General features: G+C 31.4%; 2 protein-coding genes across 2 annotated transcripts; both read left to right on the top strand.

Moving 5' to 3' along the window:
- Nucleotides 1-429: 429 nt before the first annotated feature.
- On the top strand, nucleotides 430-4,549 carry LOC105458627 (the record flags this gene model as incomplete). The annotated part of the gene is made up of 2 exons (XM_011704094.1): nucleotides 430-1,800; nucleotides 2,308-4,549. Coding segments are annotated over 2 exons (2,469 nt in total), but the record flags the coding sequence as incomplete, so codon positions are not given.
- A 7,303-nt stretch (nucleotides 4,550-11,852) lies between these two features.
- Nucleotides 11,853-13,682, top strand: LOC105458625 (probable phospholipid hydroperoxide glutathione peroxidase). The gene is made up of 2 exons (XM_011704091.1): nucleotides 11,853-12,111; nucleotides 12,907-13,682. The coding sequence occupies exons 1-2, from the start codon at nucleotides 12,105-12,107 to the stop codon at nucleotides 13,503-13,505; spliced, it is 606 nt and encodes a 201-aa protein (XP_011702393.1). The 5' UTR covers nucleotides 11,853-12,104; the 3' UTR covers nucleotides 13,506-13,682.
- The last annotated feature ends 320 nt before the right edge of the window (nucleotides 13,683-14,002 follow it).

Below are 14,002 nucleotides of genomic sequence, written 5' to 3'. Positions count from 1 at the left end.
GTAACCTAACTCAAGAGTTAGACACTTTTAAAACACTCTAATAAAATATATTTCTATTAAGCACTTTTCAAGTTATAAAGCTTGAAAGTTACAGTACCGCCGGCATTAGCATTATCCAAAGTATCCGAACAATACCTAAAACCTTTTGAATGTTGTTCGGAATCATGATCTTGGCAACATATGTCAAGGTCGAGGCCATTAAAGGTTGTTGCTTTTATTTCTATTTTTTAAAATAATTTTTATTGAAAAAAAAAAAGGAATAACTTCCAGTGGTTATATGTTGTCAAGCTCATGATCAGATATTTTTATATTATAAAATTTTTGTATTAAAAAAGTTAGGATATAAAATATTTCTACTTTAATTAATACGATTAACTGAGAACTGTTTAATTATATTTTTGCATCCTGAATGTAATTCTTTTTTCACAGAGCAAAGAAAAAGCTATTGACAGTAAAGGAAATGTCAGCAAAGGATGCAAGAAGGTCAAGTCCAACCAGTCACCTCAAGGTACAAATATAGCAGCAACAATGGTCGCACAAAACTCATTGGCAAAACTGAACTTATCTACGGTAGTCTATAATCGGCAAAAAAAGGTATTGAAAACTGGCAATCAACAGCAGCAACAGCAACAAACTTGCAATGTCTCCCAAGAGTCTAACTGTGATAACCTAGTGGTACAATCGCGCGATGACAGACAGAGTAATAGCAACCCTAGAGTAATGTTGAATGCTCAGCGCGATGTCAAAGGTAAAAATTCCAGGAAACGTGCCAATAATCCAATTATAGCACAACAGGAGCCCAGCCCTGAGAAACAGACGAAGCTCACAGAGGAGAATCCGGAGCATTCCAACGCTTTGTTACCCAAGTTAGCGTCTATCCAACGCGCCGGCAAAATATCAGTGATACTAGCTAGCAATTCAAAATCTATCAAGTGCAAAGCAGTTGAGACTGCGGATAGTCAACTTGCTAAAAACTGTGATATTGACTCATTGAAGAGTTGTTCCACTACTGGCAACATGGTGGAGACATCCTCGGGACTACTCACGAGGGACCAGATCCGCCTCTTGCAAGAGCCGGTCTTCAAAGACGAGAAGAACCGTGATATCGACACGGACTATATGAACGGCGGGAGTAATTCACAGGAGCAGGAGGAGGAGTTGTTACAGTATTTTCAAAGTAGCTCGTCTAGTTCTGACGTCGAAGCTAACGAGACTCAGGACAAGGTGTCGCAACTGCGATTGATATTGCAACAGAATTTGAAAGCAAATCCCGTTATTGCTGATTTGACACCCGTGACTGTCGTTCGGCAAAACGTTGCCGTGGAGAAACGGGACCCCGCACAGAAGCACAATCTCATACTCCCGACACTTCTAAATCACCCTAATCCGGGCAGTACGCGACGTCGTGTCAGTTTTGAAACGAATGTCGAGCATGTCCAAGAGGCGGCAGCACCGAGTGTAGCCAATACTGTGCCACAGAGTCCAAATACGCGACGTAGAACATTTAACTTCACCCCAATCTCACCCGGACCACATTCTCCCATTAACGGCCGCGCATCCAAGTCAAACTCGGCGAACGCAAGTCCATTCGTATCTCCGCGTAATACACCAGTGCCGAGATCACGCAGTAACTTGCAAGCCGGCAGTTCCAGATCGCGCGGTCAAAAGACGCTTTCTCGCTCCATATCGTGCAGCGTGCCGTATACCATCAAAACCACGGATACGTTTATTGTACCAACATCGAGCGGAGCGGAACACCCGCGGCAAGTGCTGACAGTGGCAACGACTAAGTCGTCGGAGGTACAGATCGAAATCAGTATTGACAATACAAATAAGCTTAACTCATATTCAAGTCTTCTTTAACAATAACACTAAAGAATTTAAATATATATAGGTCAATACAGTTAATCTACATATACAATCGACAAACGCAGATATTTATGCGATACAGTATTCAAAATATAATATTCACAATATTCGTGTTAATGGTCAATACTTTACTAAAAAAAAATCTGAGTACAAGTCGAAACCAATATCGCTGTTTTTTTTTGCAAATGTGTATTATAATTTTATTACACTATATCATTCAGATGTTTGCGCTTGTTGTTGTATCGGCTTATTTTGGTCGATATATCTTCGTTTTAACTTTACTAAAAGCACAATTCTTGTTATTTAATTAAATTAAAAATAGAACAATTATAAAAATCTTTTCTCTTTACAAAAAAAAGGCGCATATGTACAAAATAATTTACAAGCAAAAATATGTTATCTTCTTGAAAGTATTTATTAAATGTTTCTCTGATGTAGGTCGTTCTGAAGAGACCACCATGTACTGCGTTTCTGGACTTGACACCTCAGAAACAATTGCTAATCAATTATCCGAGTCAAGAGAATTTACAAGAGATCAAGAACATATATCAGAAGGGTCAGCCACCTCTGCCCGACCAGGAGATCACGGAGCTTCTTCATGCTGGCAGACACTTGCCAATTAGTAACGAGCAATTATACTATAGATCGCAATCGGTACCGTTACACAGGATGGTGAATCCCATGTCCTTAATGTCTCCAATTTCTACGCAGCAATGTCTATCATTGGTGCAGAGTCAGAGCTTTAATCCGTCGACAAGCAGTTCCGTTGCACCTACCCCGGTACCGAGCGAGTACAATGACTTCGGTTCTTCCATCGGACAAGAGGGCACGTATCTGTTGGATGACACAAACTTCATGTCGGATGAGCAGCAGTTTTTGATGACGGACAAGTCGATCACATCCGAAAATATTAATAACATTCTTACGATCTTAGACGAGGATGGTCAATCAAATTTGCAAATGTTGTCTGAACAGACTACGGAAGATACATTGAACAACGCGATTGTTCTTGACGCTTTGCCGAATGCCAATTTAAATCTGTCGGAAGAAGATATGTTGGATCCGTCGAGCATTCTCGACGCTGGTGGCGCGTTACAGAAAATAATGCAATCGCGATCGTATCCGAACACGCCGCTGCCGGCGCCGGTGTCCGCGTACACATCGTATACAGAGGACAGTAACGGCTCCAGATCGTACCCGTCGACACCTCTGCACACAATACAGTCTCAGGAGGTGTATCAAGATCCAGGCGAGCCAATATTGTCCAGTCCCATTCTTAATTCTCTCAGTTTACAGGGCGACGCAACAAACACCTCCGTGACCTGCGCCACGGCCGGCACTGATGTCGATGTCACTGCCGTAGCCGCTTCTTCCAGCAGTCTCTGCAGGAATGTCGCTGATCTTTTGGAAGCCAGTTTTCTCGGAGAAGCCGACACAGAGACGGACGATCTGGATCCTCTTGGTAATTTTGATGGCCTGCAAGATATGGATTCGTTGACGCCGCTGTTCAACGAAGTCACGGAGCCTAATCGCTGAGATCATCTCTTCGGTCTATCGTAAATTTCGCATTTGCACAGGGAGGGGTGTGATAAAATATAGACTGTTTGGGTCCGGTGGTTCTCAATCGTATTATCTCATAGACCATTTTAGAGTAAACGAGAGGCGATTAGAAGCAAGATATATAAGTGAATTTTAATAAGAACTAAGATATTATTCAATTTTAAGATGTAGGATGTTTCGAAAACTTGCGTATCTATTATAATGTAATCTGATCATACAATTTTAAATATTTTAATTATTTTTTACTACAAATTATGTATATAGATTTCTTATAGAAAACATTATTTCAGCTTATAGTAAATTATATTTTGACATGCAATTTACTATCCAGGCTGTATCGATGATTGTTTAATCTTCATCGCAATAAAAAGTAGTATTGAAATGATGATATCTGAGACTTTGGAAAATTTGTGAGACTTTTAAAAGGTATATTTTTAAATTATTAAAGATTATATATCGTTAAGTATATGATATATATCATTAAAAGAATGTTTGTTTTTTTTCTATGAAATTTTGTTTTATTCCACGGCAAAGTTTATAACCCCCTTCGCAAATATTACATAACACAAAAATCATATAAATACGAATTTCAAATGCAAATTATATTTTATTCTGGATATACTGAACACTTCATATGAAAATATAACTTGAAATAATTGATATGTTTTAGTATTTTTTGTAGTTCAATCACTCTATGAAATTGAATTTATATTTTTGTATTTAGGATATCTCAAATTATCATTTATAAATGGACATCACAACATATCTTTTGTACGTTAATTAAACTTATTTGTTTTTATTGTATTGTTTTAATTTCACTGATAAACAATTCAATTTCATTTAATTAATTTTTAATTGTTAATTTTATTCTGTAAGTAAAACATCTATCTGATGATATGACAATTAGAGATTATAAAATAAGTTATAAAAATGTATCCAAAGAATTTCCATTTTACATTTCTTTTAGAATGTAGAATAGCAAGTTGTTTTACATGACGCTTAATTATTTTATGCGACGCCTAATTTTGCAATCTTGTACAGGTGAAGTTCACTCAATGGATTAAATAGTGAATATTTAATATAGTATTCCAGGTGCTGAAAGGGTTGAGAACCACTTATCTAAAAAAAAAACAAGATACAAAATACGGCACTGCCAATAATGTTCCCCTGATACTTAATTCTTTCGGGTTATTACGTGAAGCGAGCGAGAATACTCGAAGATATTAAAATTAAATTTAATTGACATCGAATTAAGCGAGACTTGAACTTCTCGCGCGAAGCCAATAATACTTGCTGCGAGCGATTGTGAACAACAGGGCACGCATTAGAATACGACGTATTTACTAAACGCACAAATAACTTTAGGTATTAATCTCGGTATAATCGTGTGAGCAAGATGGAAACCATATAGCTTAACTCTACATTTTAAAATTCAAATTTAAGTAGCAGTAACGGCGATATCGCGTGTTTGAAAAAAAAAAAGAAATACTCATGCTTTTAATAGAGAGAAGCGCTCGTTTGGTGAAAGGATTTAAGATAGATGTCGATGCTTCTAATCACGAACAGATGGACACATTGTCACATGTATGTGTACCGTGATACATTATAAATATGTATGAATGCAGATTTGTATAGGGTGCATTCCGTTTCATGCATGACGCGCATGATATATCATTTCATTCTTGTTCTTTGCCGATGTTAAACCAGGATAAAATAATATATTATGCGCATCATGCATGAAACGAAACACACCTATAGACAATCATTAGATGTACTCATACTTGAGAAATGGCTTATTCATATGTTTAATTAAGTTTTTTACTTCAGTTTGTTTTGCTCGATTTCCGTAATCTGTTGTCATATTATTATTATTATTATCTGCTGTCAGTTGATGAATCCGCTGCAATATTCTATTTGAATCTGTTGGCAAATTGTGTACTGTCAACATTTTGCTTATTGAGTTCAGGGGTCAGTTCTTTAAACTACATCACCGCCATTGTTTTTAATATGTCAATTTCATCGATTTTCATTGAAAGAAGATTAGGTGCAAGAATGTCAGAAACGAATATCATACATCAGGATGCTTGACAAATATTGAAACTTGAGAAACGTCGATTTTTCGTATCAATAGTACCTATTTACACCTTGTAGGTATTAGGAGTATGATTTAATTTTGAGGGTTTTTTCTCAGAAACTAATTTATTATACAAATATCTTAATCAATATCTTTCCTTTTGTTTTCTATAACTTATTTCATTTTTCTGACAAAAGATGGATTTCGCGACGATAAAAAGATTCTTAATTCTTTAGAGTTGAACCAATATTTAACAAATTTTTGCACTTCGAAATTATGAAAGTGTGTATTCTTTAGAGCTTCGTTGCGTCGATCGGAACAAGTGATAATCAGATGCAATGATTCTGGAGAATACGCGAGGTGCGGTAAGACTTCCCATTTCAGCTCTAATAGCATTTGCTTCACTGATAATGTAACATGAAATAAAAAATGCTCTTTAGGAAGCTCCATTTTTAAGTTTGTACAAACATGCATCTAAATTGTTAGTAAATGACTAAATATCACAGAGTAATATTAAGAAATAATAGTTGTGATTGGAATGTTTTCGACAATATTGACATTAAATAATGCCATAGTTTGTAAAACCCTCAAAACTAAATCCTAATACATCGTAAAAGTATGGGTGCTTTTGTATTTTTCAGTATAGTAAAACAGAAATATATTTTCGGTATATTGTACAGTGTTTCCGGAAAGTGGCGATTTAAAAGGGTAAAGATATTATAGATCTGGTCATACTGAAACACTGAATTTTTTGTTAAATAACTCGTGTCCAGCAACGTCTTAAAGCTACTGTTCACTCACCACTAATATTATCTCAGATTGTGACATCAGAAGCAAGAAAAGTTCTTACTTCTGATGTCACAATTTTACACAATAAAAATTCTTGTAAAATATATTAAAATGGAAATGTTTTAATAAAACAATAAATAGAATTGATTTGTAAAATATATATATATATATATATATCTCCTTTTATTTTATTAATTAATAAATAATCATACATCTTATGCAAATGAAGTATGCATAACAAACGCCAAATCAATTCCGAATATATAGACAACTTTCAAATTAATAAAAATATTTATAAAAATAAATGATTTAATTTTGCTCTGAAACAAAAAAATAGTTTAAATAGATTTTATAAGTCTATTTTATCAATTGCAAATGCTATTATTTTATGGAAAAAATATTTCTATTTGAACATATTTCACAAGCATTTTGTGTTTTCTTGCTTCTGATGTTACAATCTGACGTAGTAGTGAGTGGTTATAGGGATCTCAGTTAAGAATCAGTTTTGTAGAATGCTGTTTAATTTCTAATAATTAAATTAAAATGAAAAAAAAATCGTATTTTTAAATTTAAAAAATATTTGTTTATTCTAACAAAATTACAATGGCGCCTTCCAATCTTATTATTTGTACTATTATTATTATTTTACAACTATTATTATAATCATTAACAATATTTAACGGAAATTGATACTTAGCGCCTTAAACTTTTTATTGTACAAACTTTTTTGAATATATTTTGCTAAATTTTAGTATATGTGGTTTTTTAGGATGATTACAACTGATTACAAATTTAAAGTCAAAATTTAAAAAATCGAAATAGCAGATTTAATATGCAGACCAAATTTTTTAAAAATTTAACTGATTGTAATTAAAATTTTATACGTAAGGGTTTTTTTACACTTCTGATTTTAAATTTATAGTTAACATTTTTAAATTCAAAATAACGGATTCAATATCAAAGATTAAGCTTTGCTTTTTTTTAATAAAAAAATTATTTTGATCATTAATTACTAATTAGATGTGCTACATAAAAATTTTAAATTTTGTACAAATTTGAAACCAGTAATTGCGCAACATTCTTATAAAATTTTCAGGAGATATATTTACCTGTTATCTTTTCTGTCCAGTATGAATTTTTTTTGAATTAATTTTTTTATTGATATTTTGTTTATACACTCACCCGCAAAAAACCGGGCCACTAAATTTTAGCTCAAATTTTTAATATCTTTCAATAGCGGTAACTCTATGAAAAATCGTCGAATTGAGAAGAACCTACCTACACTTGGACGTCCAAAAAACATCCTTACGACGTACCACTCGACATGCATGGACGTCCCAAGGACATACTAAAATTGTCCCAAAGACGTCCGATAGACGTAATTTGGACGTACAAAGTACCGCTCTTTTACGTCCAGTGGACGTTCTTAGTATGTACATCCATAGTCGTGAGAATGTCGTTATTACACGTCCTCAGTACGTCGTTCCAGGATATAACAAGCAGGACAATTGTTAATTTATATAATGTATCGTCTAAAGAAATTGAATCTCAGATAGCACAGATTTCTCACCTATATTTTTCAAATATTTTTTTTCTAATATTTTTTGTAATTTCTCAAAACCTTATAAAAAGATCAAAAATTGTCAAAATAAATCTACATTTATCATAGAGCCTAACTTTAGACTCGTCTTTAAGGTATTATTATATTTTGATTTTACAGTCTATTAAGTAAGAGCGTAGTCGGGTTAATTTATAAAAAAATTTATTTAAAAAATTTTCAAACATATATACGTTCTACTTGTTGAGGACTTCGATGCAATTACCTCAATAATGCGTCCAGTCATCACTGGCATTAATAATTGTCTAATATTTCCGAGGCATTTTTCGACCAAATTAAAAATCGTATACAAATGTGACTTACAGCATTCGAAAGCGTTCATTTTTAATAATAAAGTTGTGTAACGCTAATATTGCTTGTACAAATTTTTATACGTTCATAACATTTGCTATAATTGGCCTTTGATATATCCTCCATTGTGTGACTAGAATTCCAAAAGCGCTCTCCACAACGCGCCTTGCTCGGCTGAGCCTATAATTGAAGACTTTTCTTCCAATATCTAGTTTTCCACTTCTTGGATATGACCACATTATGTACATTGAAAGTTGAAAGGCTTCATTAGCTACTAAAATATATAAGGCAATGCTGGTCCGCCAATTTCGATTTGCTTTGGCTTCGGCAGTTTAAATGAATTAGCTTCGAAACGTTTGCCAATTTCGCTATTGTAAAATACTCCGTCACTGTGCCTGCCTTCGGCTCCAATGTTCAATGTGCAATCGACTATTGTGAAACAAGACGATGCATCGCTTATTCTAAGAAGATAGATACTGTGAAAGCCTTTGTAATTATAATACATCGAGCCACTGTTTGGTGGAGCCTGAAGGAACAAATGTTTCCTTTTTATCATTTATTTACAGTGTTAATTAACACAATAAAAGGGAATAAGGAGCAGACAAAAATAAAAAGAGAATAAGAATTTTCTTTGCAAAGAATAAGAATTTCTATCTATTAACAACCGTGTATTCCATACGGTTTTTGGTAGGTTGAAATTCTTATTTTCTGTTGCCTGTTCTTTTTCATTATGTTTAAGCCTTTACGACCGCCTCTATGCCTGCGTCGTTTCATGTTTGAAACTTGCTCCGCGAGTGCACGTGCGCAAACGCGAGTTTAATATCAGTACCCGATCAGCAATGTCCGATTTTTTTTCCACCGAGTTATTCAACATTGAAGTAAAAATGACCATTTTTGCTTCAATGTTGAATAACTCGATGAAGAAAACGCACATTGCTGATCGGACTAATGTCGTATGTCGTAATAATATATAGAGAAGGTGCGCAAAAATAGGATTAGAATGGATCATCAGTATTATTTGATTGTTAAAAGTATTGCAAGGGATAAAACAGTAAAACATTTTGAGACAGTAAACCGAACAATATATCCATAATGTATGTACACTAACTGAACTTTATATTATATTTTATTATTATTTTTTATGTATATATATATATATATATATAAAATAAAAAACAAGATAAAATGAATTTTTTTATATTCTTGTGAGTTGTACATACATATAATTTTTGTCAAATACAATTTTGCAAAAATATTACAATTTAAGAAGAAAATATCTTAATTATTAATAAAAAATTGAGAAAAAAGGTTTTAAATGCCTTTTGATATAAAGAATTATGTTACGTATATGCAGATTCAAATATTACAAGATATGTATTTTCCTGGTTTTATAACATTGTTTTTAAAGAAACTTTCCTTGAATCTGTAGTTTGCACATGCAACGAGAATTCTCAGATCCTGAGTTCTTCGAAATGCGTAACGTGTGGGAGAAAAGACTAATGATGTATGTCGTAATATGTAGAGAAGGTGCGCAAAAACAGGATTAGAATAGGCATCAATATTATTTGATTGTTAAAAGTATTGCAAGAGATAAAATAGTAAAACATTTACTATTTAATTTAGGGATAGTAAACCGATCAACGATATATCCATAATGTACGTACACTGACTAAATTGTTATATTTTAACCAAAATATATATATAAATAAATGTATAATGACATATATAATACAGCGACGAAACCAATTGGAAATCCCACACGTCACGGACGAGGAAGATCGACGGTTCAATGTCAATGTGCTGGGAAGAAGCGATTAATTATCTTTGCCGGAGGTTTAAAACTCGTTCGATCATATTCAGTTCTCCAAGAAATCTCTCTTCTCATTTTATTTATTTATGTGCATTATGTAACACTGCGGTTGGTAAGACCCAGTCCACATGGAAAGGCATCAATATCTGCTTTGTGTGTCTGGGCGATGCGTCCCAATATGCATAAGGCGTAGATGATTACACTTTGATTTGTAAATAAAAATTCTTTTTTTAGAATGAATCAATTATTTGTATAAGTTTCCTCTTGCATTTTTATTGACTGCAGTCTATCTAGGATATAAAACACACGGATATTGATGATATAATATGTCGACTCGAATTATTTTAAAAACAGTTAATTAAAAATAAGTTTTCCTTATAAATGTTTTTTCGCTTATTTAGAGATCAAAATAATCTTTTAAAGATAATTTAAGATTAATATGAGCAAAATTGCGAGAAAAAATGTTTTATATATTTTCTGGTAAAAATTTTTCCTAGAATTTCTCATATAATTTTAAAAAATTTTATAACACTTATCAGATTTTTTTATACAAATGGAATACTTCAGAAAACTTGAAAAAGTAATAGCATATACACGCATGCACGCACGCACGTATATATATATGTATGTATATGGATATGTATGGACATATTTCGCATTTAATTAAGTATAATTATATATAATTATATATTTTAATATATGTTTATATATGTTCTTATATGAAAAATTTTTTCCCGGATATATGTATGTAGATATATCGTATTTTTTTTAAAGAACTCTTTATATGTACATACATATTATGTGAATTTTAAAATATTCTAAAGTATTCAATTAAAATTGATTCTTATATTTAACTTTATTTAAAATACATATTATTTTATACAATTTTAAGATGTAATCTTAAGACATTACTTAATTAAGATGATCTTAATGAAATTAAAACCAAACTTATAAATAATATATCGCTCAAAAATTTCTTATTTATCAATTTCTAAATATTTGAAAATCTGAACAATTTTAAAGAATGTTTTAAATGTTTAATAAATTTAAAATAAATTCTTAAAAATATGAAAATTTTTTAATCAAGATTAATATATATTTCATAATTGTACATTTAGATTTTTTAATATTTTCACCTATATCTTTTATTCCTCAGAATTTCAAAAATTATATAATAAAACATTTAATGACAAATTTATTTATATATAATACTCTATTATTTTTCGAAATTGTATTTTTGGAAAATATAAATTTAAAAAATATATGCAATAATTGGTAACAAATGTTCTGAATTATATATATGCTTTATCATTTATCTTTGATATATATTTCTAATTACAAGGCTGTAATATTTATTTACAACACAGGCTGATGTATGTATGTATGTATGCAGTATGATATATGTATATGTATACATATATACATACATTTAAATTGAGCGGACTGGCGCCATTTTGATATTGTAGTTTTATTTGAATGAATATTTACTTCTAGATGGCGCAATGAACACTGGTTATTGGAAGTATAGGATGTCTCATAAAACCAATCTAGTAAACCGCCGCATTATTAATGTATATAATACCATTTATATATGTATATGACCATTAATCGCTTTTTAATTAGAAATTTTATATATTGAGAATAATAGTAGAAATATTAAACAGATTATATAAATAAAAGTTTTATTTTGTTTGTTAAATATTTTCTATACTGAACTTATGAAACACCGTATATGAGGACTTTAAAACCTGGATTTGCTGTGATTGGCTGTGATACGTATTTCAAGGATAGAGGTCAGTGTGTCTTCAAGGTTCCAAGAAATAAAAATGGTAGTTATTGACAAAGAGTTTGCAAGCTAGGTATATATATTTTCGTCGTCGAACGCTGGCGATTTTATAATCCAATAAAGTTGTTTTGCGTGTCACTCGCAGTGATCATCCAAATGTGTTATCGTATCGAGTTGTATACGTGTCACTTTTCATAATACGTACAATAAAACGTTTTCACTTTATTACAACATTAAAATATACCTATAATTATTATACGTACATTTTCGGCCCTCACTTCGGAACTGTTATCTTCGGCAATCGAAGATGCTACGTGAGTATATATCATATTTAAAGAAAATCAAGAATCACCTTTTTAGAAATTAATCTGGATCTTCCCAACTAATCGTTCATACATAATATTTCCAATGTCTGATAAGAAATAGCGGCCGGCTTTTGTTTTCTACATTGTCTACGAATAAAAAATAAAGAAACAAAAAAATTGTTTCTTAAAAAGATTTTTCAGGAAAATTCGATTATATTTTTTATAATATTTATCTATATTTAAAATAGGTTTTGGTTAAATTAATCATAAATGATGAATCCTTTTCTTCTCTGTGAAAGAATAATTGCCACACAATAATATATAATTATAATAACATAAAATCTTAAATGTTTCCATTGCTATTGTTGTAAAAACTGTGTGAACAATAAAAAGTCTGAAAAAACATTGCTTTTTAAATTTGTATTTCTTAGTTATATTCATATCTACTCTCTATATTTAACATAAAACATACATAAAGATATATAAATGTAACATATATCAATGAGAAGAAATTTTTAACATAAAACAAATATTGTACATAAGTATAAAATCAATAAAATTATTATCCATTTGATTCAAACCAATATTCTTAATAATATAAGTATACGAAAGAAATTATTTTGCAATTTCCTTTAACTATTACAAAAATATGATCTGTTTTTACATATCTTGTGTCATGATATTTTATGCAATTTGTTATATTTTTCCTTGAAAGATAAATAAAAAAAAAGATTAACATTGAAAGTACAATTAAGAAAAACTATCTTTTATATAATAGATATTAATGTATCATATTATTTATAGGAATTGCCGCAATATTCCTGCTTCTTGCCATCTCGGAAATCATTGCAGAAGATTGCAAGGATAAAGGCACTCAATGTCCCACATCATCGGAGTTTAATCAAGACAGCGACTGGCAATCAGCTACCTCGGTTTATGACTTCCATGCAAACGATATTTTGGGCAAGAATGTCCCATTGGAGAAATATCGTGACCATGTTCTCATTATTGTTAACGTTGCCAGCAACTGTGGCTTAACAGATACCAATTACAAGCAACTCCAGCAGTTATATAATAAATATAGTGAGAAGGAAGGCTTGCGAATTCTTGCGTTTCCTTCTAATCAATTTGCTGGTCAGGAACCGGGCACTTCCGAGGAAATACTAAACTTTGTGAAGCAGTACAATGTTACTTTTGACATGTTTGAGAAGATTAATGTAAACGGAGAGACTGCCCATCCGCTATGGAAGTGGTTGAAGACCCAGAAAGAAGGACTCCTTACTAACGATATTAAATGGAATTTTACTAAATTTATTATAAACAAGGAAGGTAAACCGGTGGAAAGATTCTCTCCGTCTACTGAACCATTAAGCATGGAAGAAACTTTAAAAAAATATTTTTAAGTTTGTACAACATTTACCTTATTTCTCTCTATATATTCTCTCTACCTTTTTATCTACATATTTCTAAATAACTACTTTTTTATTTAGTATAGAAATATATAGTTACTTATGCATAATTATGTAATGCTAACAAGGTATGGAGAGAATTACTTTTTTCTTTTATCATATACTCTTTTTATTTTTTTAAACAATGGTGTATGGAAAAATAAATTGTATTGAAAACAATTAAATAATAAAATAAGATTATTTCATAAATATTAATGATTTCGAGATTATTTTTTCACGAAAACGTATAGATGATATTAATTTCAAGATGCACAAACATATGAATTCTCTTTTTTATGAACATTTAAAAAATTTATAAATTTATTCACAGGTTTAAAAAAGGGGATTCTTATAGATGCTTATTAGCATTAAAAATATTAAATTGTTTGACAATTTAATTCGTTACAGTGGATTCTGGCCTCATGTAAGAACCTGTCTCGTATACACATCTC

This window comes from Wasmannia auropunctata, unplaced genomic scaffold (assembly GCF_000956235.1).
Source record: "Wasmannia auropunctata unplaced genomic scaffold, wasmannia.A_1.0 LD334502.1, whole genome shotgun sequence".
Lineage (NCBI taxonomy): Eukaryota > Metazoa > Arthropoda > Insecta > Hymenoptera > Formicidae > Wasmannia > Wasmannia auropunctata.
This window is presented reverse-complemented; position numbering and strand designations above follow the sequence as displayed.